General features: G+C 40.7%; 2 protein-coding genes across 22 annotated transcripts in view; both read left to right on the top strand.

Annotated features, from left to right (window-relative positions):
• Positions 1 to 30: 30 nt before the first annotated feature.
• DENR (density regulated re-initiation and release factor) lies at positions 31 to 14,302 on the top strand. 9 transcript variants are annotated; one of them, XM_077875423.1, is made up of 9 exons: positions 91 to 213; positions 785 to 891; positions 989 to 1,103; positions 5,590 to 5,609; positions 6,311 to 6,395; positions 8,311 to 8,394; positions 11,191 to 11,307; positions 12,388 to 12,527; positions 12,635 to 12,923. In XM_077875423.1, the coding sequence occupies exons 2-9, from the start codon at positions 871 to 873 to the stop codon at positions 12,677 to 12,679; spliced, it is 627 nt and encodes a 208-aa protein (XP_077731549.1). In that variant the 5' UTR covers positions 91 to 213; positions 785 to 870; the 3' UTR covers positions 12,680 to 12,923. The 9 variants fall into 9 exon arrangements, with proteins under 9 accessions (XP_077731551.1, XP_077731554.1, XP_077731547.1 ...); XM_077875424.1 differs by having other exon boundaries at positions 153 to 169; XM_077875425.1 differs by lacking the exon at positions 785 to 891 and having other exon boundaries at positions 31 to 169.
• Positions 14,303 to 17,827: 3,525 nt separating this feature from the next.
• The window catches only part of CCDC62 (coiled-coil domain containing 62), a 40,552-nt gene continuing 30,460 nt past the window's right edge, over positions 17,828 to 27,919 (top strand). For 6 of the 13 annotated variants that reach the window (XM_077875414.1, XM_077875410.1, XM_077875409.1 and 3 more), the window contains exons 1-5: positions 17,828 to 18,033; positions 20,474 to 20,666; positions 23,364 to 23,530; positions 25,849 to 25,950; positions 26,476 to 26,647. In XM_077875414.1, coding sequence (XP_077731540.1) covers positions 17,998 to 18,033; positions 20,474 to 20,666; positions 23,364 to 23,530; positions 25,849 to 25,950; positions 26,476 to 26,647 — 670 coding nt within the window. In that variant the 5' untranslated portion in view covers positions 17,828 to 17,997. The other 7 variants (XM_077875411.1, XM_077875413.1, XM_077875417.1 and 4 more) reach the window with 6 other exon arrangements.

The raw sequence follows: 27,919 nt of genomic DNA, 5'->3' as shown, positions 1-27,919 counted from the left end.
CTCCCCAGTGCCCCTCCGCCTCCGCCTTCAGGCTTCTCGCGACAGCCTCCCAGCGGCGACCTGAATCTCGCGATAAAGGCTTATTGTCTCGCGGGACCGCGGCTTGCCGACGGGCTTTCTGGCGGCCCTGGCCGGGGAAGAGGAATTGCATGTGTTGCTTCAGCTGGCGGTAGTGGCGGGAGCGGAGGCGGCGGGGGTTGTGCGACCGCCTGGGTAACGACCCCTCGAGCCTCTCCCTCTTCCGAAGAGCTCGTAGAGAGCGTGGGGGGAAGCCGAGGTGCTGTCCGGCGGAAGGGGGCCGGGCCGGGCGTCTCCACACCCCCGCCCACATGGGCCCCTGTGGTGTCCCTGGGATTGCCCCTTCGCCTCGGATCTTCCCCTAACTCCTGGCCGCCCATGTCGCCCCAGTGCTCTTACATTCTGCCCCTTGCCGATTCTTCCGCCCCCATTTTCTGTCTTCAGATTCTGGTCTCCCCGCCCCCTCCCACTCCCATCGCTTCCCGGATTCCTGTGTCCCTCGCTTGGCGTTTAGCTGCGCCCACACCCTGTACTCTGGGCACCTCTGGTCACTCATCCCTTCTTCGTAGGCTCTTTTAGCCTTTTATTTTATGTGGCCTTTATTGCAGTTTGCATCCCTCCCATTTCATCCCCAGACCTTTTGCCCCCTCACTACGGATCATCCGCCCCATCCTATTATCCCATTGCGTCCTCTTTCCACTAGAGCCCCCCACCCCCCGACCCATTCTTCACAGTGCTTTTTCTCCCGTCACTTGCTTCCCTGTAGACCTGTGGAGCTGGTTGGTGGTGCGCCCAGAATTGGTCACATTTTATGGGTCCTAATGCAGCTTGTATCCTTCACTTAAGAACAGAATGGAAACATTTAGGGTTGAGGTATTTCCAGTGGGTGGAAGTGAGGCTACCTCTGAACACTGCTTCTTTGAGGTCTTGGTCCAAAATAGTGAAAATGTGTTATTTTCCTTGTTTACAGGTTTGTGAGATGGCTGCTGATATTTCTGAGTCCGGTGGGCATGATTGCAAAGGAGACTCGAAGGGCAATACCAAGTTAGATGCAGACTACCCACTTCGAGTCCTTTACTGTGGAGGCAAGTGTTACAAAGCAGAAAATGGCTTTTGGTCACTTTGTTTTTATGCATTATGATTGTATATCACATTTGATCCTATTAATCCTTTTCTCATCTGTGCTGTTTGTGAAACCCTTAATTGGAGCCGCAAGGTTGGGGGTGGGGCACTGGTGAAGAGGAGGCATGGGTTTACAGATTTTCCCAACCTGTAATGACTTGTGTCTTGCTACTTGGCCTGGAAAAGCTTGCAGTCCAGTTGGAAGAGAGGCATGCAAATAGATTATTTCAACCTAATGTTACTTGCTGGTCTGCTATTAAAGGAGGACTTCTTGGAAGATACTGAGTCTGAAGAGATGACAAGGACTGGATAAAGTGGAGAAGGGCATCCCAGATGAAGTGAATGGCTGGCTATGCAAGAAAAGGCTTGGTGGATGCACATCTGTGGAAAATGAACAACTCTAGATTAGTATAGTGTTTATATTATAGGGAGGATGTCAGTAAGGAAAGAAGATGAGATTGGAGCGATGGGTAGTAGAACAGTCTTGAGAAAGTGTTCTTGGTTTGATTGATAATATGTGTATTAGATTGAATCAGGATTCTTTTTCCCTTGGAGTGTTTTTTCCTCATTTCTTTTCCCCTCATTTTCAATACAGAGATATTTGTGAGTTGGAAATGCTCTAATTTTATTAGTATTTTGGAAAGTTTGAAGGTCCAAGATAGCAAAAGAGGAAATAAATAATTTTTTTCAGGAAATATTTTTGATCACTTACTCTGTACCTTGCAGTGTTTTAGGTACTGGGGACTAAGTGAATAAGTCAGAAAAGGCACTTGTGTTTGGAGACTTTACATACTGTGAGTGTAATAGAGACGTCATCTGGAGTTTAAGCACTATAGAAGCAGAGGGGATGTCACTGAGTTAAACAATTTTGTCAACTTGCCATTTATCAGATATCTTTGCTGATAAAATTACTATGCCTCAGTAAGAGTATGGGAATTCAGTAAGAGTAAGGCACAGGAATTCTTTGTAAGGTTGATTGAGTTTTGTTATGATATTGGTCTTTTTTTTTTTTTTTTAAAGATTTTATTTATTTATTCATGAGAATACACAGAGAGGAGAGAGAGAAAGGCAGAGACACAGGCAGAGGGAGAAGCAGGCTCCATGCAGGGAGCCCGATGTGGGACTCCATCCTGGGTCTCCAGGATCACGCCCTGAGCTGTAGGCGGCGCTAAACCGCTGAGCCACCGGGGCTGCCCTGATATTGGTCTTATATGGTCATCTTATTGCCTTTGGAGTCACAGACTGAGGTCTGCATTCTGACTCCAGCATTACCAGCTATGTGACCTTGGGCAAGTTACCTAATTCACTTAAGATTTAGATGTCTGTTTTTTAAGATCTGTACAATGGAAATGATGATTGTATCCTGTCAGGTGACTTGTATAAAGCTTCTGACATAGCAGCTAACACAGAAACATAGCACAATTAAGTTTTATTGTAAGAGAAGTACATTAGTTTAGTATGGTTTATCTTTGTCAGATGTAGTTAAGAGCTCTTGTTCTTTATATGCTATTTCATCTAATCTAAGACTCTGTTTTATAAGATTCACCATTATTTTATGTTCCACTAAGAAAAAACCTGTCAGATTGACGTGCCGTAATTATAAGATGCATCCCTATAAAAATGAAAAAAATTTAGAATTGATGAAATATGGTATATGAAAACCATCCTGTTAAATTGCTGTTAATGTGACTGCTACAGTGACTTTTGAATAACTGCACTAAATATGAAAACCACCCCAGTGGACCAGAGGTCCCTAACCTTTTAGAGAAAGGTTTATTTATTTCCCTCCCTAATTTGTATTGATAATCTAGGCCTAAACTGGGGACGGGGTTACTTCCTCAAGGAGTTTATGGTCTAGTTGTAGAAGAAGCAATATTAGAAAATATAAAATGCTAAATTAAATAGTACTGATTATAACTGTGAATTAGGAGTTGAGGAAAAGGCATCTTTTTCAGAGGAAGGTAGGCAAATTTCCAAGGAAATGAGAAGCCTCAGACAATGCATAGAATTTGCATGAAAGGTGAAGGAATTCATAAGAACAATATGGTAGTAAGATTTAATACAGTGTCTTCAGGGGAGAGGGAAAAGAAAGGGCTGATTGGAACAGAATGCTGATTGGCATAGACTGAGAAACAAGGTTAGGTTGAATGGGGTCATTTCTGGGGAGACATTTTGTCTTCAGGATTGTGACTTCAGACTCAATCTGAGTTTGAATCCTGACTCAGCCATCTACTCCCTTGTGTTACCTTGGCCAGTTTCCTCATCCATTAAAGACCCTACTTAGGAGAGTGTAGAGAAGGAATAATACTCTCAAAGGCTCCACCTTCTAATACCGTCACGTTGGATTAGAGTTTAAACATAGTAGTTTTGAGGGGACACAAACATTCAGACCATAGCAGAAGATATCTTGGTTGAAGATGCCTTGTTCTTCATGTTGCGTCACGTCAGCAAGTACATAATGTCAGGTTGTTCCACTATTAGTGATGTGAGGTTTGATGGTAAATGCTAGATCTTTGTGTCGAAAAGCTATGGTTTGCAGAAAGGGAAATTGACTTTAAAAGCAAATAACCGTGAGCCCAAAAGAACCATCCAGATGTTTGCATTGTATTAGAATTTTGTCAAGCTGAATATTCTTTGAAACGATGTACAAAGTTTTATAGTTTAGCATTTGCTGAAATGGTATTTAACCTATAATTAAATTCTGAAAGTGTGACTGAATATCTGCACCTACTGGTTTTTTTTTTTTTTTTTTTTTTCAAGATTTTATTCATTCATTCATGATAGAGAGAGAGGCAGAGACTCAGGCAGAGGGAGAAGCAGGCTCCATGCCGGAAGCCCGACGCGGGAGTCGATCCCGGACTCCAGGATCACGCCCTGGGCCAAAGGCAGGTGCCAAACCACTGAGCCACCCAGGGATCCCCTGCACCTACTGGTATTTGAACTTGAACTGTGAGGATTGTAGAGGTCTTGGTTAACCAGGGAGAGCTTTGGAGGAGAGATCTCCACACTTGAAATAAAGAGATACTAGGTTCCAGTTTTCTTCTGCCACCTACCATTTTTGTCCTTGGATGAGCTATTTAACCTTTCTTAGAGCATCATCTATAAAAAAAAATGATGGGGGACACCCGGGAGGCTCAGCGGTTGAGCGTCGGCCTTCGGCTCAGGGCATGATCCTGGGATCCAGGATTGAGTACCATAAACCTCTACCTGTGTTTCTGCCTCTCTCTGTCTCTTTCTCTTTCTTTGTCTCTCATGAATAAATAAATAAAGTCTTTAAAAAAAATAGTGATGGTGGGATGAGGAGAAGGCATACCACTGTCACATGGCTGGCACACAGCTGCCCTACCTGTGTATGTCATGTAATCTGATTTTGTGGTTAAGAGCTTCAGAAACTGGGACGTCTGAGTGGCTCAGTGGCTGAGTGTCTGCCTTGGCTCAAGGCGTGATCCTGGAGTTCTGGGATGGAGTCCCACATCGAGCTCCCTGCATGGAGTCTGCTTCTCCCTCTGCCTATGTCTTTGCCTCTCTCTTTCTGTGTCTCTCGTGAATAAATAAATAAAATGTTTATTTAAAAGAAGCTTCAGAAATTGGCCAGGGTTCAAATCCTGTTCTGCTAACCACATGCAGCAGGTTACTTACCTATCGGTAATGCAGATGTGGTATTTCTTACTTACATCATCACAGGGTAGTGATGATGACACATAATAATGCATATAACGATAATTGCTGTGATGAGAAATGCTCTGCTCCCTCACAAATCTCAAGATAATTGAGCACACTGAACTACTCTATTCTTCACCTTAAGAGAACAAAATAAACAGTTGACCCAGTAACAGAATTCTATTTAAACAGAATTCTATTTAAAATCAGGAAACCTTTTGAGTTCTAATTCTTTATCTCATGCAGCCTGTATGAGGACAAGATTGAACCTACATTCCTTTTAGCTTTATAAGGTGCTTAATCTTATGTAGGATAATATGAAAAAGGAAAGAAAACGTGTATTGCAAAGAAATGGTAGCAAAAGTGCTACTGAAGTCTATAAGTATGTTAGTATGAATAAAAACTGGTGGCTGTTTTGGTAAAACTATCAAAAGAACCAGTTCCTTTCAAGCTTTGTTGTATGGGGAATTGTTCTCAGCTTAGCTTCAGACGTATTAAAGTGGTTATGGTAAAACCTTAAGCTATGCAAGATAGTATAGTTTGATGTTCCATCAACTGACGGTTATAGTCTTTAGATTAGAAACAAAAAACTTAAGAGAAAATCTCTATGAACCATGTACCTTTTACCTCAAAAAAAAGTGTGATGGGTAGTATTTGAAAAGTGGTACAGAATTTATAGGAAAAAGTAGAAATGAAACATTTTGTCAGATTTAAAAGGCTGAGCCTTGTGTGTTTATATATATACATATATTTAAGTTTTCCAATCTTTTTTTTTCTCCATTTCCCCAGTCTGTTCATTACCAACAGAGGTAAGTCTTTTTCAAATTCTTTTTTTACCTTCTGCATTTGGGGTCATTGATTTTAGAGCTAGCCTGAGAACTTTTTTCTATTTTTCATATCTGTCATTTGATAGTACAGTTTTAACTTTTTATAGAGAATCTTGGATTAGAATAATTTTATAGTCTTAAAAATTGTTTTCTTAAGACTTTGTATCATATGTGTACATTGTGTACATCTCTTGCACTTGACTATACAGTTTGGACTTTGCTTGAAATTCATGAATAGTTAGCTAATAAAATAAGAGTAGCTTTAAAACCAAAATCTAATTTCTAAGCAGAGGAAAGCATAAATTAAAATTATGTATAAGATTTTCTGTTAATAAGCTTCTGAGTCAGGATCTGTTGGCAAGTCACAAAAATACTGAGACACCTGTGTGTCCAAAGCAAGAAATAAACATGCTTGGTTTTGTTTGCTGCTTTTTCTAATGCCCTTCTGTTTGATGGGGGAAAAAAATACTACAATGAGGAAGTGTTTAATCCTTTTTAAATTCTAATTGCTTATGGGGCATTTCCTGGTGGAACACAGAATTCTTGTGGATAAGACATTAGTGGGAGTGGTTAGTTTCATCATTCTTAATATAGCAAACATAGGGAATGACTTAATTAAAATGTATTGGTTGATTGAAAATGTTCTGTTGTGACTCAATTTGTTCTCCCCTCTAATCTCCCAGTACTGTGAATATATGCCTGATGTTGCTAAATGTCGACAGTGGTTAGAGAAGAATTTTCCAAATGAGTTTGCAAAACTTACTGTAGGTATGAACCTTTTTTTTCTTTCATCAAAGCTTGTGTATCTGAAACAAATGCACATAAGGCATTATTTTAAAGATAAGAAAGTGCTCCTTTATTTATATTTTTAAAATATTTTATTTATTCATGATAGACACAGAGAGGCAGAGACATAGGCAGAGGGAGAAACAAGTTCTCTGTAGGGAGCCTGATGTGGGACTTGATCCCAGGACCCCAAGAACACGACCTGAGCCAAAGGCAGACTCTCAACCACTGAGCCATCCAGGTGTCATGAAAGTGCTCCTTTAGTAGGATATTACAGAATTGTATTTATATCTATTAACTTTAAAACCATTTTATATTTTTGGGTTAAAATTCCTTATATAGAATCACACACAGTTTCATGTGTCTTAACTCTGAGAGAGTTCAGGATAACTTTCTTATAAGAAGAATAATGGCTTAGGAGCAAATGTATTTTCAATCATTCATTTAACAAATTATTTCTTGTGAGTATACTATATACTACACATTGTTTTAGATGCTGGAGATAAAGTAGTAAACAAAAGATCTATTATTTGGAAATTATATTCTAGAAGAGGAGACTAAGTAAAATAAGACAAAATAAGTATGTTAAATAATGATAAGTAGAGAATGGGGAGATAAAAATTGTTGAGGGAGGAAATTGGAAATTTTGAGTGGTGGTAGGAAAGATTTTGCTGAAAAGACCAAATTTAAACAAAGATCTAAAGGAAGTAAGGGAGTGAGTCATTTGGATATCTGGGAGAACATTCCAGGTGCAGGGCAAGTGCAAAGGCCCTAAGGTAAAAGCTTACTTGTTATATTCAGGAAATCTCAAGGAAGCCTTTGTGTCTGGATCTTATTGAAGGAGGGGGAGAAGGGTCAGAGATGAAGTCAGAGAGGTAAGGCGGACCACACCCTAAAGGCCAAGACTTGGCATTTATTCAGGAGATGTGGAGCAGGAGAGCAGTAAGGTCGAACTTTTGTTTCAACAGCATCTCTGGCTGCTGTGCTAAAGAATAGACTGAAGAGGGGCACAGGCAGTAAAGGGAGACCAGATAGGAGGCCGCAGTAGTAATTAGGCCAGGAGACTGACCAGAATGGTAGCAGTGGAGGTGGGGAGAAGTGATCAGATTCTCAGTGTGTTTTGAAGGTAGAGCTGACAGTTTTCTGGTATGCTGCATGTGGGATGTGAGAAAAGGAGGCATCTAGGGTTTTGGCAACCAAAAGAATGGAGTTGCTGTTGCCAGAAGAAAGAAGACTACAGAGAACAGATTTCTTCAATTTTAAAATTGTTGGCTGCTCTTACAAGATTGGTGGAAATGAAGACAGTAGCAGGAAGAAGGGAAAGCCTGGGCTCAGAACAGGCCTATCAGGTGTACCCGGTGTTATTCCACCATTTGCTGCTTTGATTTTCAGATTGTTTTTAAGAAGCATAACCCCTGAAACATATAAGGCCTTTTTGGATAGTAGCTACAGGCATTGTTGGAAAAGAACCCTACAGTTAGGTGTTGCAGTCTGCATGGTCATGGTCAGCCTGGGACAGGACCTGCCTAGGACATGATAAGACCTGGGGAGGGAGTTGTCTTATTCAGGATGAGACCTCCTGTTGCATAGATAAGTATGTTTAGATAGGAAACACTCCTGCAGAGTGTGAGTGTTTCCTACTCCTTTCATGTGGGTGAAAAGATCCTAATCTTCACATATCAAAAACTTTGTTTTGTCTTCTGTCACCTTGCACTTGACCATAAAGACCAGAATTAGACTTGATAGAAATTTAACAATATAATTGTTTGCTTTATAAGTGGCATGATCAGTTGTTGGCAAGATGCCTTATTTGTATACGAAGTTGCTCAAAGGTGATTTTTTTTTAAGGTTATATTGAAGTGATGTTAATGCTTTTGGATTTCACTGTTACATCTAGAAAATTCACCGAAACAAGAAGCTGGAATTAGTGAGGGTCAGGGCACAGCAGGGGAAGAGGAAGAGAAGAAAAAGCAAAAAAGAGGTAAGCCTAAATCCATGGCTTGATTTACATAAACACACTTTTCCTCTCTCAGAGGAAATAACATAATGAAGGCAGTCCTAAAGCCAGTAATATCTACCTGCTGATGTAATTCCATATGTGTACCCTACAGAGTGGTACAGAATCATATTCTCAGGATGACTGGATGCCATTTGATTTGGGCTTTATCAGTAAATTGGACCTAGGACAACATGCTTTAATTGCTGTGTGCATATGCAAAAAGCAACCAACCAGCTTGATGACTTCAAAATTTTGTTACCTTATTAAAATAACTATGTATTCTATGTAGAGTGAGGACATTTATAAAAGATTTTATTTATTTAAGATTTTATTTATTTCTTCATGAGAGACAGAGAGAGAGGCAAAGACATAGGCAGAGGGAGAAGCAGGCTCCATGCAGGGAGCCCAATGCAGGACTCGATCCCAGGACTCCAGGATCATGTCCTGGGTTGAAGGCAGGCGCTCAATTGCTGAACCACCCAAGCGTCCCTAAAAGATTTTATTCTCTCATTATGTTGTCAGCTCAGTTTATTTTATTTTATTTTTTTAAATAGCTGTCGCATATACCTGTTTACCTTTCCTAAAATGAATTCCTCTACTCTGGATTCTGTTCCTGCCTGTATCTTCTGCCTTGATTATTCTCCCCTATGACTAAAATTAGCTTATAAATAAGGACTTTGCATCTTTCAAGAAAAATGCCCATGTCTTCATTTGCCTTATCCTTTGCCCTGCCCTTCTTAACCAGACTTTTGTAGTAAGACTAGACTTACTGTCCTTGTTCTTCTGTCCTTCGTTGTTCATACTTAATTCCATCCTAAGCTGTCATGCCACTGAAATTCCTCTAATAGCAGCCAGGAGTGGCTCAGTCATTGCTAAGCAGTAAGAGCATTTGAGCATGCCTTTCTCGTTGAAACTCTTGTACTTCCTTGGTTTTTGTGACAGACTTCTTTCTTCATTTTCCCTGTCACTCCTCTTTGGTCTTCTGTGCAAACTTCTCCCTTCTGTCCCTTAAAAGTTGTATTTCCCAGGATCCTGTGCTTGGCCCTTTTACCTCCTCATTCTGCAGTTTTCTCCCTGAGTTTCACATTCTTAACTTCTGACATCACTCTACACTTGCAATTCCTAAATCTATACCTCTAGTCCTAGCCTACGTCTCTAGACTGGCAATGTGCATGGTCCCACAGATACCTCAAATGCAGTATTTCCAAAAAAAACCCAAACAAGTCCCAGGTATTTCCAAAAAAATACTTGGTATTTCCAAAAAAGCCAAACTAACAAGTCTTTTGGTTAAGCACAGCATGCTTTATCTAGTCATCTGAGCCAGGACCTGACTGACACTCATGTTGGTTTTCTTTCTTTCTTCCTTTTAATCATTTTATTTTTATTTTTATTTATTTATGATAGTCACACAGAGAGAGAGAGGCAGAGACACAGGCAGAGGGAGAAGCAGGCTCCATGCACTGGGAGCCTGACGTGGGATTCGATCCCGGGTCTCCAGGATCGCGCCCTGGGCCAAAGGCAGGCGCTAAACCGCTGCGCCACCTAGGGATCCCTTAATCATTTTTTTAATAGTCTCCTTCCGTAATTTATTTAGTACTAATTCTTTTTTTTTTTTTTAATTCCTTTTGATTAGTTCTGAATTCTGTTTTTTCTCCTCCTTACTCTGGCCTCTGCCTAGTTGCCATTACCGTTACCACTGCTTTGTTAGGTTTTGATATATTTCCTCAACTACTATAGGAGCTCTCTCTTGGCCTTATTCCTCAAATTCACCTTCCATGCTATAGGTTTATCTCATAAGGCCTAATCTGGTTTTTCCACTCTTCTATTCATTCAGTGGCTTTTTTTTCTTTCTCTTTTCTTTTCTTTTCTTTTCTTTTCTTTTTTTCTTCTTTCTTTCTTTTTTTTTTTTTTTTTTTAAGATTTATTTATTCATGAGAGACACAGAGAGAGGCAGAGATATAGGCAGAGGGAGAACCAGGCTCCCTGCAGGGAGCCCAATGCGGAACTCAGATCGGAAGACCCTGGGATAATGACCTGAACCAAGGCAGAGGCTCAGTCACTGAGCCATCCAGGCATCCCAGTGGCTTTTCTTCTGCCTCAGTATAAAATCAAATAACAGAGCTTGATGTGCTAGTCCTTTAATGACTGGTAGGTAATCTCTTGCTTTTCTGGCTTTATTTCCTGCATATACATAAACATCTTTCATCAGACAATTGTAGTTCTCAAGTATAATGCCTTCTGTTATCTTTTTACTTGTTCCCTTCTCCTGGGATATCCTTTCTTACCGGATCTCTCCAGTCCTTTTGCTTTCATCTGGACAGTTCTTCTACAGAACTAAGATGCCATTTCTTCTGTGAAATCTTTTCACAGAAGGTGCTCTTTCTTTTCTTTTCTGTCCTCCAAAGGGTGGTAAGTAGGCTGTTCCTCTGAAAGCTATGGTAGTACAGTATATGTGGATTCTGTTATAGTATGTACCAGTTGCAGTAATTAAACCTTTTTTTGTCTCTCTTCACTAGACTGAGAGTCCCTGGAGGCCAGGGACTATGTTTTCTTCTGTTCATCTTTGTGTCCTCAGCCCTTAGTGCAGTGCTTGGTACAGATTACTTAATAAATATTTATTGAATAACTCATACATGTGTTTATTACTTTTGTATTAGAAGCAAAAACTTTAGAAATTAATCTTTGGTACCTTTTAAAAATTAATAAGCTTAAAGAACAGCATTCTTTATATTAGACACTAAACAATTGATGCTAAGCTCATTTTTTTCATAAATGAAGGTGGAAGGGGTCAAATAAAGCAAAAAAAGAAGACTGTACCACAAAAAGTTACGATAGCCAAAATTCCTAGAGCAAAGAAGAAATATGTAACAAGAGTATGTGGCCTTGCAACTTTCGGTGAGTTTTAAGTATTAAGTAAGTTTTAAGTTTTAAAATGTGTGAACTATTTTCTCTTTGTTGCTCTCTGCCTCCCTGTCTGTCTGTCTTGCTCTTTCTTTTTTAATCCGGTTTCATGAAAATTTCACAGGTCTGTTTTTTGCTGAGAATATACAAAATGAGATTTTGCATGTCAAACTATAGCTTCAAAATAAAAATTTGATGTTTAAATCGTGTATAACTTTTTCCTTTCCAGAATACCTGCTTGAGCACTTTTTATGTGGATTGTGGAGGGCTAGGTAGGATTCCTTGAAGCCTATCAATACTGCTCCTCTGTCCCTTCAGGCTTGATGGCAAAAGGCTGCAAAATGGCTCGCGCCCTCTGGGAATGATAGTAGAGGGGGAGGGAATGTGGGTTTCAGCAGAATGTCCTGCTTTAGAGCTCTTTCTGGAGGCTTTGAATGAACAGTGAAATTGTAAACCAATGTCCCTTCATGTGACAACACAGTTGAAAAGCAATCATTAGATAGTAGGTTTGTCTCCCTGCTGTAACTATTTCTCTTGTAAAAAGGGATAAACAAAAGAACTTCATTGTACTTGGAAATATATATGTAATGCTTGGAATTAATGAGTTCCTGGATTTATTTTGGTCTTACTATAGGAGTTACAAATAGTATAAATGATGCTTTTTTTTTTTTTTTTTGTGATAGGATGCATGTTTTGTTTATTTATTTATAAAATTCAATTAATTAACATACAGTATATTATTAGTTTCAGAGGTAGAGTTCAGTGATTCATCAGTCGCATATAACACCCAGTGCTCATTACATCACTTACCCTTCTTAACGCCCATCACCCAGTGGCTCCATCCTTCCTGAATAAAGCTACTTTCATGTGCTGAAGCTTTATTTGACCTTGAAAATATAAGTTAATGGTTAAGACCACTGTCTGTAGTAATTTGTAACTGTCATTCTGAAAGGAATATGAAACCCATTAAGGCGATCTGTTTTATGAAATTAAGATGCAGATTGAATTTCAAAATGGAAAAATATCTTTGATATACAATTCCAGTTATAGTCTTGCTGTTTGTTTTTTAAACAGAAATTGATCTTAAAGAAGCACAAAGATTTTTTGCTCAAAAATTCTCCTGTGGTGCCTCAGTAACAGGAGAGGATGAAATCATCATTCAGGGAGACTTTACAGATGACATAATTGATGTCATTCAGGAAAAATGGCCAGAGGTGAGTAGATAGAACATGTGCATCAGTGGTTATAAGTTTTTAAAGCAAGTTGCTTCCATGTTATTTAAAACCATAATTCATGTGATGTAATTATTTGTGTTTTATAGGTGGATGATGATAGTATCGAAGATCTTGGAGAAGTAAAGAAGTGATTTTGAAAATTTGTCTCTATTTAATGATCTGAACTGAGAGTTAATATGGCCAAAGGGAGAGAGGCCTTTTGAAAATATATATTTATCCTACAGTAAAACTGTAGACTACCCTCACCCTTGGCATTTTCACTGTTCTGTATAAGGCTGCTTGTTTTTTTTATTGCCAAAGTCTAATAAACGGGAGACTGTCATGCTTATGCATGAAATAGAATTTAGTCAAATAAAAATTTTTGGTCATTTGGTACTGACTTTTCTCTTTCTCTTTTTAACTTTTTATTTTTGGAAAAACACTAGATTTTTTTGTGCAACGCTTTTCTGTTTATTATCTTAAAAGAATCATGATTTGATTACATCATGATTTAAAGCTGAGTAATATTTTAAAGAATTTGAATTTTGAATTTTGGCTTCATCACCATTAATAACTGTCTCCTTGCTTCTTTGATGTGATAATTTTGAGATGCTTCGGCATCTAATAGATTTGTGGTTGAATTTGCTTCATTGTTACCAACCAAGTCCACTTCGTGGTCACATTAACTTAATGTTGGTAGGAGTTGTTCACGCTCTTCTGGAGATTATTTGGTAAAGTATATTAAAGCCTTAAAACCATCTGCAGTCTGACCCAGTAAGCCACTTAGTTGACATTATCCTAAAGATAGAATCATTCTTGCTTAAAACTGTGGGTGAGGGTGTTCATCACAATGTTACTCATAAAGATAAAAAAAATTGCAACTGAAACAAATGAACAATTGAGAAATGGTTGAGGAATGGTAGTGCACCATATGGTAGAATATTATGCATATTTTTAAAAATATTTTTCCAAAATACTTTGGAAACATGTTTGGTGATGTTAAGTGGGGAGCAGACCTCCAATATTACCACCACTGTTTTGAGTGGAAGGCCATTCAGAGATGCTACCAAGTTCTTATTCTGGCTATAAATTCTGGGAGTTAAGTTCTGCTAGCAAATTGGAAAGAATATACACCAATGCGCTCTCTCTCTATATATATATATGTATATGTGTGTATATATATGTATATGTGTATATATATATACATACATACATATATATATATATATATGGTCTGAGAAATAGCAGTTGAAATGAGTCTGTCTCACAAGAGAAACTGACAGTGAATTTTAATGAATGCAGTAAATGAATTTAAACTTTGTTTTTATAAAGGTATTTTAGGTGCTGCAAATTGAAAAAGAAGACTCCGGTATTTTAAATTGCTATAGACACCTTTAAGAAATTTAGAACCCATTGTTTATTGCCATGCAAATTACAACCTTGAATGAATGAGTGGTTTTTTTCAATATTTAAAATCTTAGAAAAAAATGTGTAGTAAGGATGCAAATTAAGAAAATGAAATTCTGCATTAACTGTGAATTTTACTAAATATGAGTGTCTGATGAAGCAAATTTATCCATCAAGACCATTTGGTATGTGTTGTGTATGTATTCTGTTGGTGCTGGAAGATGTCTCTGTGCCTGTATCAACCTTGTGACTCCATGTAAAGATTCTCAATGTTCACAGTTCTTGGCAAATGCAGTTTTAATCCATATAAAGCCAGCAGTGGATGTTACTGCAGGATAATGGAGGATTAAAATTGTCCTTGTGTATAACATGTGTGAATTTTTTTCTTCGACCTAAAATTTAAAATGCTGCATTAATCTCTGATTAAAATGTGCTAAGTCCAAGGATTGACTTTAATTCATATACTCTCTTTATGTATGTATTCTGTAAATGTTTTCATGGTCTAGTATTTTTAACAAAAAGAGTAATTAACCTTTAACAGCCTTATGTCATAATTGTAAACGATTTGCCACAATTAAGCTGGCAATTTGAATGCAAACCCAACTTTGATATGTAGTATTTTATTCTCTTAAAAAAAAAAATAGATACTGACAAGTGATTTTACATTCCGTTTTAGTTACTACATAGGAGCCTCAGTAAATCAGCTGTTGCTTAAGAAAAGTACATGGTAAGAGCACCTGGGTGGTGCAGTCTGTTAAAACAGGCGTGGGACGCTTGGTTTGGGCTCAGGTTGTGATCCAGGTGATCTCAGGCCTAAGATCCAACCCCCTCCCCCCCCTAATTAGGCTCCATGCTCAGAGCAGAGTCTGCTTGAGATTCTCTCCCCCTTTCCCTGCTCTCTGCCTTTCCCACTTGTGCTCTCTCTCTAAATCTATTTATTTGAGAGAGAGAGAGAGAGAGGGAGGGAGGGAGGGAAGAGAGTCCCAAGCAGACCTGTGCTGAGCACATATTCTGTTGGCAGGGCTCCATTTCAGGCCCTTGAGATCACAACCGGAACCAAAACCAAGAGTTGGATGCTTAACAGACTGTGCCACCCAGGTGCCCCATTAATAAATCTTATAAAATACATGGTAGCTTTCTCACTCTTAAAAATTTGATAAATTGCAGAGCACCTGGGTGGCTCAGTGGTTGAGTGTCTGCCTTTGGCTCAGGTTGTGATCCCAGGGTCCTGGAAGTGAGTCCTGCATTGGGCTCCCCTCAGGGAGCCTGCTTCTCCCTCTGCTTATGACTGCCTCTCTCTCTGTGTCTCTGAATAAATAGAATCTTTTTTTTTTTTAAGATTTTATTTATTCATGAGAGAGAGAGAGGCAGAGACATAGGCAGAGGGAGAAGCAGGCTCCACGAAGGGAGCCTGATGTGGGACTTGATCCCGGGACTCCAGGATCACACCCTGGGCCGAAGGCAGGCACTAAACCGCTGAGCCACCCAGGGATCTCAAAATAAAGTCTTTAGTGTGATCCTGGAGACGCGGGATTGAGTCCCGCATCGGGCTCCCTGCATGGAGCCTGCTTCTCCCTCTGCCTATGTATGTCTCTGCCTCTCTCTGTGTCTCTCATGAATAAATAAAATCTTTAAGAAAGAAAAAAAATAAAAATTAAATTTTTTTCCTGATAAATCACAATTTTAAAGAAGTCTACCTTTTATGTATTTGGTTTTTTTAAAATATTTTATTTGAGAATGCAAGAGAAAAAGAGCATAAGCAGGGGGAAGGGCAGAGGGAGAGGGAGAAGCAGACTCCCTGCTGAGCAGGGACCCTGATGCAGGGCTTGTGAGATCATGACCTGAGCTGAAGGTAGACATTCAACCAAGCCACCCAGGTGCCCCACAGTCTACCATTTAGATCCTGTTTTTATTTTCTAAGTTAGGAAATAAGGTAGGGAGACAGGAATGAGTCAGTTTATCAGAGGAAGTGTAAAGTCAGATAAAGTGTAATGCTTGGAGCTTTCATAAAACGTTTTATGTCATTTTTAAAAGATAATTTTTAAAGGTCTTTTCTGGTTTTGTTTTTAATTTTTTTTGAGAAAGAGAGGGGCAAAAGAGAATCCTAAGCAGGCTCCAGGTCCAGGGCTGAGCTTAAAGTGGTGCTCAATCTTTTATGATCTTGAGATAATGACCTGAGCCAAAACCAAGAGTTGGATGCTCAACTGACTGAGCCACCCAGGTGCCTCTTTTCTATTTTAAAGTAAACCTGCGGGAGTGAACTTAAAATATTGAGTTTTTGATATGCAACTAATTGCCATATTCCTCTCACCACACTCAATCCATAAAACAAGCCTAAGTGTTTTAAAGGTTTTGAGAATGCACGAGGGGGAATGGATTAGGAGCAGAGGGATAAACAGACTCCCCATTGAGCAGGAAGCCTAATGGGGGGCTCCATCCCAGGACCCTGAGATCACGATCTTAGCCAAAGTCCAATGCTTAACTGAATGAGCCACCCTGGCACCCTTAAGATTGTATTTGTAAGTAATCTTTACACCTGATGTGGGCCTTGAACTCAGGATCCTGAGATCAAGAGTAGCAGCTCCACTGACTCGGTCAGCCAGTTGCCCTTGTACACAAATTTTTACAATGAGTGTTAGGCATGTGGTTGCCTGGTTGATAAATACCCCATTTAAACAATGGTGAAATTTGGGAAACCTGAATTGAAATGCTCCTTAACTGGAAAGTTAACATTCAACCACTTTCCTTTTTATCTTTCTCATTCCGCGGAGACTTAACTGTACAGTCATCTACTGATAGGATCCTTTTAACTAGTCAGAATTTACTTTCCTGATTTTAAATCTTGGACATCATCTTATTGGTTCTCAAACAACAACCTTATCCTAAGGAGGCAAATGCCACCCAAATCAGTAATGCCTCAAAGCAAGAAATTTTTTTTTTCCATTTTCAGATTGTCTTTTATGAACACAAGGACATGCTTTGCTTATTCATAGTCAAAAGGTAAAGTTGATGGGACACCTGGGTGGCTCAGCGGTTAAGCGCGTCTGTCTTGGGCTCAGGGTGTGATCCTGGAGTCCCGGGATGGAGTCCCGCATCGGGCTTCCTGCATGGTGCCTGCTTCTCTATGTTCTGTCTCTCTGTGTCTCTCATTAATGAATAAATAAAATCTAAAAAAAAAAAAAAAAAAGTAAAGTTGAAATACTATCATACTATATTTGGTAATTTGTCTTGCCACTAATGCCATGTTATGGTTTAAACAGTAGGGGATCGGGGACCTGGGTAAATTAAGTATCTTTTTTTTTTCATAGTCCAGTTCCTGTATAACAAGTGAAGGGAAGAAGGATGACTATGAGATAACACGAGAATAAGCTCAGATTCACCCCAGAATGTGGTAGATGTTGTCATGACCAAGTGCCAAAGTTCTCACTGCTCTTCCAAGAGCTTCAAGAATGAAAACACCATTCCCCCCTCAATCTGTGATCCTTAGTTGCGAGCTGTCTGCTAGGATGGTCAACAGCGGCTCATCACCGGGGCTGGCGTTTGCGTCCATCCAGGTAGGGACCGTGCGAAGGGCAGGTACGGTTCTCAGCACCCGGTGTACACAGCAGCTAACAAGACCTGGAAAGAAGCGAACAGCTCAAAGGTCATAAACTGGGGTGATGGGGGAGAGGCAGAAACAGGCTTTAATCCGCTGCCTCGTTTTCTGGACAATGGTAAAGAACCGGCTCTTCACGGACCGTGGCTGGCCGACCCCACGTCCGCGGCTAAACCTCAGAAACTGCCGCCCCGGCCCCGCACTCGCGCGAGAGGCGGGAGGGCGGCCTCCGACGTCTCGCGAGAGCCGGGCTGCCCCCCCCCCCCCCCGCCCCCGCCCCCAGGCGACGCCGGAGGCGGGGCGGGCGGGCGCGTTGCTCTGGGCGGGCGGTTTGGGTGCTTGCTTGGAGCCGCGGGGGCGCGGGGCTCCGGGGTTCGGGGCTCGCCCCCGCTCCGGGCAGGCGCGCCTATGGCCTTGGTAAGGTGACGCTGCGCTCACCGGCTTTCTCCGGGGGCGGAGGAAGCACCCATGAACCCTTCGGCGACCTTCCTCGCCGTGCGCCAGGTGAGCGGCCGCCGCGGGCTTGGCGTCCGGCTCGGAGCGTCCGAGTGAGTGCGAGAGGACGGCGCGCCTCCCGGCCCGGGGGCACTCTGGCCCAACGCGGGTGGTTTCTAAGGAACGGTGTCTGCCTAAAATGTAAAACGACACACGGTACGAAGAGGAGAAGCGGAGGGTCGCCTGTGTTCCCGTAGTAAGAACGGCATTCGGCCCAGACGAGTGGCGAGCGACTAGGTGCTCACTGAACGGCGCCTGGGCGTCTGGAGAGCTGCTGTTCTGTGCGCCGCCTCGCTGCCTGCCCTTAACTCCCTTCGCGGTAACCCGAGGGTGGAGGAGCACTCTTGAGTTCTACCGAAAAGTGTTGAAAGCGAGCTTTGCATTCACCAGTGCGGTCAAATGAGCTTTTCTCTTTGCATGCTAGGTTTATGGCCTGTTTTCCTGTACCAGAATTTGTGCGCCTTGCCAGCACGCTCATGAGCGCATCACCAGCCACTTGGCGCTCAGCAATTATTTTGTTCAGTGAATCAGTGAATGAACGAATGGCTTACCAAGATTAGAAATCTTTTCTTTTTTAAAAAGATTTTATTTATTTATGAAAGAAAGGCAAAGACATAGGCAGGGGAAGAAGCAGGCTCCTTGCGGAGAGCCCGATGCGGAACTGGATCCCAGGACCCTGGGATCACTACCTGAGCCAAAGGCACACACTCAGCCACTGAGCCACCCAGGCGTCCTCAAAGACTAGAATTTAAATCTTGTGATTTGGAATCACTTGATGCAAATTCTGTTTTCTGGGTTTAGTTACTAGGAAGTAATTCATTCATTATTGTTTTATAATTCTTTTCAGAAATCAGTAATGATATATATACGTAGGCCTCTGACGAACTTTTAACTTTTTTTTTTTTAAGATTTTATTTATTTATTCATGAGAGACACAGGCAGAGGGGGAAGCAAGCTCCATTCAGGGAGCCCAGCGTGGGACACGATTCCGGGCCTCCAGGATCAGGCACCTGGCTGAAGGCGGTGCTAAACCGCTGAGCCACCTGGGCTGCCCTTAACCATTTTTAAGATAGAATTCTTTTTCTTTTTTTTTTTAAAGATTTTTATTTATTTTTTCATGAGAGACAGAGAGAGAGGCAGAGACATAGGCAGAGGGAGAAGCAGGCTCCTTGCTGGGAGCCGGATGTAGGACTTGATCCCAGATCCCAGGGTCATGACCTGAGCCAAAAGCAGATGCTCAACCGCTGAGCCACCCAGGCGTCCGGTGCACTAGACTTTCTTTCTTTAATTAATTAATTAATTATAATTAATTAATGACATAGAGACAGAGACACAGGCAGAGGAAGAAGCAGGCTCCATGCAGGGAGCCTGATGCAGGACTCCATCCTGGGGCTCCAGGATCAGGCCCTGGGCTGAAGGTGGCGCTAAACACCGAGCCATCCGGGCTGCCCTGCGCTAGACTTTAAAATGACATATGCCTAAAGGGAATTACTGTAGATAATTTTATTATGTATGAAATGGCATCATGATGATATAAAAAAATGTTCCTTTTTTTCTAAATGTTCCTTTTTGATATGCATCTCAAATATGTAAGTGAAGTATAATTTTTTAATCAACAAAAAGAGAAAGGAAAATTGAAACAAATGGGGCAGAATCTTGATGATAGGACCTAGGTACTGAGCATAAGAGAGTTCATTGTACAGTTCTCTTCTGTGTACGTTTGAAATTTTTCTTTTATAAGTACCTGTGTTGGGTTTGGCCCAATCACAATATTATGTTGTTCTTGGTAGATTGAATGTGTGTGCTAGATGTTATGAGAATTATTTACATTCCAACAGTAATTACTTCATGTTTTCCTTTACTTGAGGGATCCAGAATTGCTGGGGCAGAGTATGGGATGATACTGTTGATTGATTCAAGGAATGGGTTGACAGCAAAGGAAAAAAAAAAAAGCCAAAATGAGATGAGTTTGTGTTTAGCTAATGAAGCTTTTATAAATAGTCCCACTTTTTTTTTTATTTTTTTAAGATTTTATTTATTTCCTCATGAGAGAGAGAGAGGGAGAGAGAGGCAGAGACACAGGCGGGGGCGGGGGGGAAGCAGGTTCCCTGTAAGGAGCCCGATGTGGGACTCAATCCCGGATGCTGGAATCACGCCCTGGGCCAAAGGCAGAAGCTCAACTGCTGAGCTACCCAGGAGTCCCAACAGTCCCACTTTTTAAGAGTGGCATGTGTGGTATGACAAAATTATAGAGGCAGTGTGCACAGTATGCATGAACTCATTTTAAATATACATACTTTTGATGCCATGTTATTACCAGTGAATAAAAGATAATTTAACTGTCTTGAATTGGCAGCAAAAGAAGATACAATTATTTGGAAAATATGCTTTGGCTGATTTATGTTATTGATTAGTTTTATTTTGATGTAAAACCACTTTTTTCGCTTAGAACATCGGGTCAGAAGTTGAGTGTTCTACTATCGACAAACAACGGAAAGAGCTGCAGCTGCTCATTGGAGAATTAAAAGATCGTGATAAAGAGCTCAATGATATGGTCGCAGTACATCAGAGACAACTTCTTTCATGGGAAGAGGATCGGCAGAAAGTGTTGACTTTGGAAGAACGTTGCAGCAAATTAGAGGGTCGGAAATACATTAGCAGTATCTGCTATACACTTCTGTATGCCAGCATATTCAAAGGGCTCATGGGCTAGACATAAATGTTTTTACTTATTTATTATTATTTTAAAGACTTATCTACTTTTATTTGAGAGAGAGGGAGAATGTGCTCTCAAGCAAGGAGTGGGGCAGAAGGAGAGGGAGAGAATCCTCAAGCAGACTCCCTGCTGAGTGCAGAGCCCAGTGCAAGGCTCAGTCCCAGGCACCCAAGACACAAATGTACTTAAATGCGTTAGGGGGAAAAAAAGAGGGCTCATGGGAAAGATAAGAGAAAGAATATCTCAACACAATCTCTGCTGCCCTGGAGTTTAGTTTTTTTTTTTTGTTTTGTTTTGTTTTTATTTATTTATGATAGTCACACAAAGAGAGAGAGAGAGGCAGAGACACAGGCAGAGGGAGAAGCAGGCTCCATGCACTGGGAGCCCGATGTGGGATTCGATCCCAGGTCTCCAGGATCGTGCCCTGGGCCAAAGGCAGGCGCTAAACTGCTGCGCCACCCAGGGATCCCCCTGGAGTTTAGTTTAATTGAAGATGGGAGGGTTTTATGAACACTTACAATCGAACAAAAATAATGTGAATTAAAGTTGGGCAGACAACTTAAATCTAAAAAGGATGCTTGATATAGCTCCAATTAACCTGGAGTGTCAAGAGTGAATCTGAAATTAGTTTTGAGCTAGAATATGGATAAAGATGCCATAGGACTAGCCATTTCTGTTGAACTGACTCAAAAGATTTTAAGTTTTTGGTATTGAACTTGATATTAAGTATCTAAAACTGCTGTCTTTTAAAACTATAGCAGTGTCAAAAATGGCTTGCAGAAATTTTCTTTGTACTGTTTTTTAGTTGTCATCCCTTTAGTCCTGTCCTAAAGTCTGAATGTTTTTTTTTTTTTTTTTAATTTTTATATATTTATGATAGTCACAGAAAGAGAGAGAGAGGGAGAAGCAGGCTCCATGCACCGGGAGCCCGATGTGGGATTCGATCCCGGGTCTCCAGGATCGCGCCCTGGGCCAAAGGCAGGCGCCAAAGCGCTGCACCACCCAGGGATCCCCAAGTCTGAATGTTTTAATGATACTATGTCAATAGCAGACTGTATTAGAAAACACTAGATTTGTGGGGTTTTTTAAAGATTTTATTTATTCATTCACGAGAGACAGAGAGAGAGAGAGGCAGGCTCCACGCAGGGAGCCTGATGTGGGGACCCGATCCCTGGTCTCCAGGATCATGCCTCGGGCCGAAGGCAGGCACCAAACCGCTGAGCCACCCAGGGATCCCCAGATTTGTTTAATAGAAAGATAAATACATAACATCTCCTTTATTTTCTGTGACACAAAGGACTCTGTAAACATGACAATCTAAATATGCATAATTTCCCATTTCTTTGATGATCATTTGATTTTACTCTGACCGTACCCAGCCATACATATATACACGTGTTTGATTTGATTGCACATTAGATGTAATATACAGATATGTTAAATAATGAAGATGACATTACATATAGACCACAGTATCTGATTTTAAAATAAGGAACTTGAGGGGTGGCTCAGTTGGTTAAGCATCTGACTCGATCTCAGTTCAGGTCTTGATCTCAGGGTCATGAGTTCAAGCCCTGTGTTGGGCTCCACACAATCAAAAAAATTTTCATTCGTATTAGTAACTAGGGAAATGCAAATTAAAACCATAATGAAAAAAAAAAACCATAATGTGATACCATTTACACTTAGCAGACCAACAAAAATGATCAGGTATTGGTAAAGATACTATCAGGTAAATATAAAGGTGTCAGGTATTATGGAGCCAAGGGAAGACTCATTCAATGCTAGTGGGTAGCACTGAATTCAGTTGGTACAACTAGTTTGGAAAATCATTTGACAATATCTAGTTAAAGATATATATATCTCATGACCCAGCATTTCCAATTCTGGGAATATACCCACAGTTCAAAGTACACATGAATGACCTAGAGATCTTATTAATATGTAGATTTGATACAGTTGGTCTGGGGCCTGAGTCTGCATTTCTAACAAATTCCCAGGTGATGTCAATGCTGCTGGCTCAAGGACTCCATTTGAGTAGCAAGGCGCTACAGAAACTTACAAAAATGTGCCAAGATACATATATAAAAATATTCAGAGCAACATTGTTTATAATAGCTGCAAAGTGGAAACAAGCCTAGTGGCCACCAATGGTAATAAATACACTTTGGCATAATCATATAATGGGATATTATGTAGCAACAATGGTGCACAAATGCCAGTCACAATGTGGATAAATCTCAGGATCATCATTTTAGGCGGGGGGGAAAAAGGGACAGAAGAACTCATAGAGTATAATCCTAGTTATATATGGCTCAAATCAAATCGTTTTTAGGGATGTGGTCTTAGTTGGTAACACTATAATTAAGCAGGCAAATGATTAAGATCAGGATGGTGGTTGGGAAGGTGGGAATTTGTGCTTAGAAAGTAACAGCCATTGGGCTTCTAGGTTGCTGACGTCTGTCTGTTTCTTGACTAGAGTATAGTATTGTGGATTCCATAATACATTCTTAATTATGCTTTAAAAATTATTTCGCACACTTGCCTTTTAATCATGTTTAAAAATAATGCATTTTGAGCTTCAGATCTGATCAAAAGGTAATTATTGATGAAATTTTCTCAGGTGAACTACATAAAAGAACTGAAATAATCAAGTCACTCACAAAGAAGGTAAAAACCCTTGAATCTAATCAAATTGAATGCCAAGCGGCTCTTCAGAAGACTCAGCTACAGCTTCAGGAAATGGCTCAAAAAGCAACCCATTCCTCTCTCCTCTCTGAAGACCTTGAGGTTGGTTTTATTCTATGATAAGCTTCACTAGCCCAAATTCTGTTTGTTTCACGTATTGAAAAATTAGATTTAAATGTACCCGTTAAAATGCATGTATGTGTATGAAAGTCCATCCATACATCTACCACCATAGTTTTGTGTTCAGTGTATGGCTTTGGTTGGCTGCACAGTGCTGTGCTGTCTGGGAGATAAACTTCATTACCACCTTTTCTGACTGTCAGCCATTTGGTCTAGGAGCATCTGTCACTTTATGAACAACGGGTCATTTTAGAAAGCCTTTCTCACAGTCTGGGATGAGTAGCATCAAGTTTTGGTACCTTTGGGCAGCCCCAGTGGTGCAGCGATTTAGCGCCGCCTGCAGCCCCGGGTGTGATCTGGAGACCCGGGATGGAGTCCCACATTGGGCTCCCTGCATGGAGCCTGCTTCTCCCTCTGTCTGTGTCTCTGCCTCTCTCTCTTTGTGTCTCTATGAATAAATAAATAAAATCTTTAAAAAAAAGTTTTGGTAGCTTTACATTATACTTTCTAACTGTGCCTTATCTGATGTAGATCAAATAGATGTACACAGTATCTACATCAAGTTAGTGGCATATTGGGAATAAAATCTGTAAGATTGATTTTCAGCTTTCAGTTCTAACTGGTCATCAGATTTTTTTTTAAGATTGATTGATTGATTGATTGATTGATTGATTTATGACAGACATAGTGAGAGAGAGAGAGGCAGAGACACAGGAGGAGGGAGAAGCCAAGTTCCATGCAGGGAGCCTGATGTGGGACTTGATCCCAGGACTCCAGGATCACGCCCTGAGCGAAAGGCAGACGTTCAACTGCTGAGCCACCCAGGCGTCCCCATCAGATATTTTTTGAACTCATATTTTATGACAGGCACATAGGGCCATATTTTTGTTGTTATATCCTTTATATTATGCTTGTTTCATAATGATAATGCCTTTTTAATTTTTTCAGATTATTATTCTAGATAGCTTATATCTATAAAATAAGTAAAAACTATATTGATATGTTGAATTTAAAAATGGAAATGTAGGGGGCGTTTAGCTGACTCAGTCAATAAAGCATGTGACTCTTGATCTCAAGGTCATGAGTTCAATCCCCACATTGGGCATACAGCTTACTTTAAAAAGGAAAAAAAAATAAATTAAAAAAATAAAAAGGAAATGTAGGAGAGAGAATGAACAAGATCTCTGGTGTCTTGTCTTATAATGATACTAATCCCATCATGAGGGCCCCACTTACAACCTCTTTTACATCTAATTATCTCTCAAAGGAGCATCTCCTGTTAACACCATATTGGAGGGAGGTTAGGGCTTCAACATATGCGTTTGCGGGGGGGGGATGCAATTCAGAGCAGGAAGATTTTTTGTTTTTGTTAAATTTTATTTTTTAGAGCAATTTTATGTTCACATCAAAATAGAGTGGAATGTACAGAAATCTCTCCTATACCCCCTGCCTCCACCACCAAACACAGTCTTCCCCAGCTATGGACAGTCTGCACCACAATAGTACATTTGTCATGATCAATGAATCTAATTGACACATCATTGCTACCCAAAGTCCATAGTTTACATTAGGGTTCACTCCCGGTGTTATATATTCCGTGGGTTTTGACAAATGTGTAATGACATATATCCACCGTTGTGATATTACACAGAATAATTTCATTGCCCTAAAAATCCTGTGCTCCATTCCTGTCTCTCTGAACCTCTGACAACCACTGACTTTTTTTTTTTTTAAGGATTTTATTTATTCATAAGAGACACAGAGAGGCAGAGACACAGGCAGAGAGGGAGAAGCAGGCTCCCTGAAGGGGGGTGGGGTGGGGCACGATGCTGGACTCTGATCCCGGGACTCTGGGACCATGCCCTGAGCCGAAGGCAGATGCTCAACCATTGAGCCACCCAGGCGTCCCAAGGAAAAAAAAATTTTTTAAATACATATATTTGCATAGAAGTTCACTAATGCTACTTTATTTCAGCAAAGGAAATCTTACTAATCCAGTTTTCATTTATTTTCTTTTTTGCCAACCTAGAATTATACATTGAAGAGATTAGGAAATAGACATTTGTAAGCATAATCATTATGATTCAGTAGGGCAGGCATACGAATTAAGTAATGCTGGAGGTAATGCAGAGAGAGAGAGATTTGTATTCTTTTTGATGACTGCTTCCTTGGCCCAGTTTGCTACTAAATAAAAGTTAAAGAGAAGACAAAACAGAAGAATGAACACAAATTGTGGCTAATAATAGTAATGAAACCTTTTAAATGACTCAATTAGTATTTTATGTGTTGTTCCCTTGTAGGCTAGAAATGAAAATCTCAGCAACACATTAGTGGAACTTTCTGCTCAGGTAGGACAATTACAAGCTCGAGAACAGGCTCTCACTACGATGATAAAGCTAAAGGTAATTCAAAATAATAATACCTTCATTTGTCAGGGCACTGTGTACTTTATAAAGTACAGTCATATACATTATCTTACTTAAAAGTCCCATTGCAAATCAGATGGTAGAGCTACCAATGTTGCTGTCTTTTAAAATTCTCATTTTAGGGGCTTCAGGCTGGCTTAGTGGAGCATGGGACTCTTGATCTTGGGGTTGTGGGTTTGAGCCCCACATTGAGTGTAAAAATTACTTAAAAATAAAAAAATCTTAAAGTTATACTGATTAGTTGAAACTTAAAAATAGGGATCCCTGGGTGGTGCAGCGGTTTGGCGCCTGCCTTTGGCCTAGGGCGCGATCCTGGAGACCCGGGATCGAATCCCACGTCAGGCTCCCGGTGCATGGAGCTTGCTTCTCCCTCTGCCTGTCTCTGCCTCTCTCTCTCTCTGTGTGACTATCATAAATAAATAAAAATAAAATAAAACAAATAAATAAATAAATAAATGAAACTTAAAAATCTTACAGAATAGTCTTAAATTTGTTTTTGAGGACAAAGATATTATCGAGGCCGTCAATCACATTGCAGACTGCTCAGGAAAATTTAAATTATTAGAGCATGCCTTGCGTGACGCAAAGATGGTGGAGACTTGTATTGTGAAAGAAAAGCAAGATTATAAGCAGAAATTGAAGACACTTAAAATTGAAGTTAATAAATTGAAAGGTAAGGAAGAGACATCATGCATTTCATCGTGGGCACATACTTCTCCATTTGAGTTTACTTCATTATGTGATTGAGAGATCTGTTGCTGCCCTTAGCTCCTACCATGAAATGTTCATTTTGTATAGAATTGTGCTGTGGTTTTCATGTTACAAGGTAAATAACAGATCTAGCAGAAACTGCAAAATGCATTATATTTTTAATATAACCTGCCTTTGCTGTACCAGTTAGCTATTGTTAATTTATGCTTTATGACAACCAACAACAGCTTGGTGGCATGCAACCATAAGCATCTGATAAGCTCAGGTATCAGCCCAACGAGGACTGCCTTATCTCATTTGGGCCCAGCTGAGCTGCTCCTGTGGGGGTAGCTCCACTTCCCGTGTCTCAAGTCTTTTTTTTTTTTTTTTTTTTAAGATTTTATTTATTTATTCATGATAGAGAGAGAGGCAGAGACACAGGCAGAGGGAGAAGCAGGCTCCATGCCGGGAGCCTGACGCAGGACTAGATCCTGGGACTCCAGGACGACGCCCTGGGCCAAAGGCAGGCACCAAACCGCTGAGCCACCCAGGGATCCCCCCGTGTCTCACTTCTTGCCAGTAGGCAAGCCTGGGCATTTTGGTGAAAGCAGAAACTTTTTATCTTTATTTTTTATTTTTTTTTTAAAGATTTTATTTATTTATTCATGAGAGATACAGAGAGAGAAGCAGAAGCTCCATACAGGGAGCCCGATGTGGGACTCAGTCCAAGGACTCCAGGATCACGCCCTGGGCCAAAGGCAGGCACTAAACCGCTGAGCCACCCGGGCTGCCCCTTTATTTTTTTTTAAAGATTTTATTTATTTTTTTGGGGGGGGAGGGGAGAGCATGTGCTGGGGGAGGTGCAGAGGGGGAAGGAGAGAAGCAGACTCCCCTCTGAGCAGGGGAGCCTGACATGGGGCTTGATCTCAGGACCCTGGGATCATGACCTGAGCCCAAGGAAGACACTTGCCAACTGAGCCACCCAGGTGCCCCTCAAGGCAGAAACTTAACAGAAGAAGCAGGGGCACCTGACTGGTTCAGTCAGGATAGCATGCAACTCTTGATCTCAGGGCTGTGAGATCCTCTAATGTTGCGTGTGGAGCTTACTTAAAATAAATAGAAGAGAAGAAGCAGAAAATACACAAGGACCTGACACACCCTCCATTTACTAAAGCATCTTGTGGCTGAACCCAAAGTCAAGCAGGGAAGAAATTCTGTCCCTCTGTGAGAGGAATGCAAGGAAAGATGAAGGATT

Source organism: Canis aureus, chromosome 27 (assembly GCF_053574225.1).
Source record: "Canis aureus isolate CA01 chromosome 27, VMU_Caureus_v.1.0, whole genome shotgun sequence".
Lineage (NCBI taxonomy): Eukaryota > Metazoa > Chordata > Mammalia > Carnivora > Canidae > Canis > Canis aureus.
Note: the sequence above shows the minus strand (reverse complement) of the source record. Positions and strands in the feature narration are given on the sequence as shown.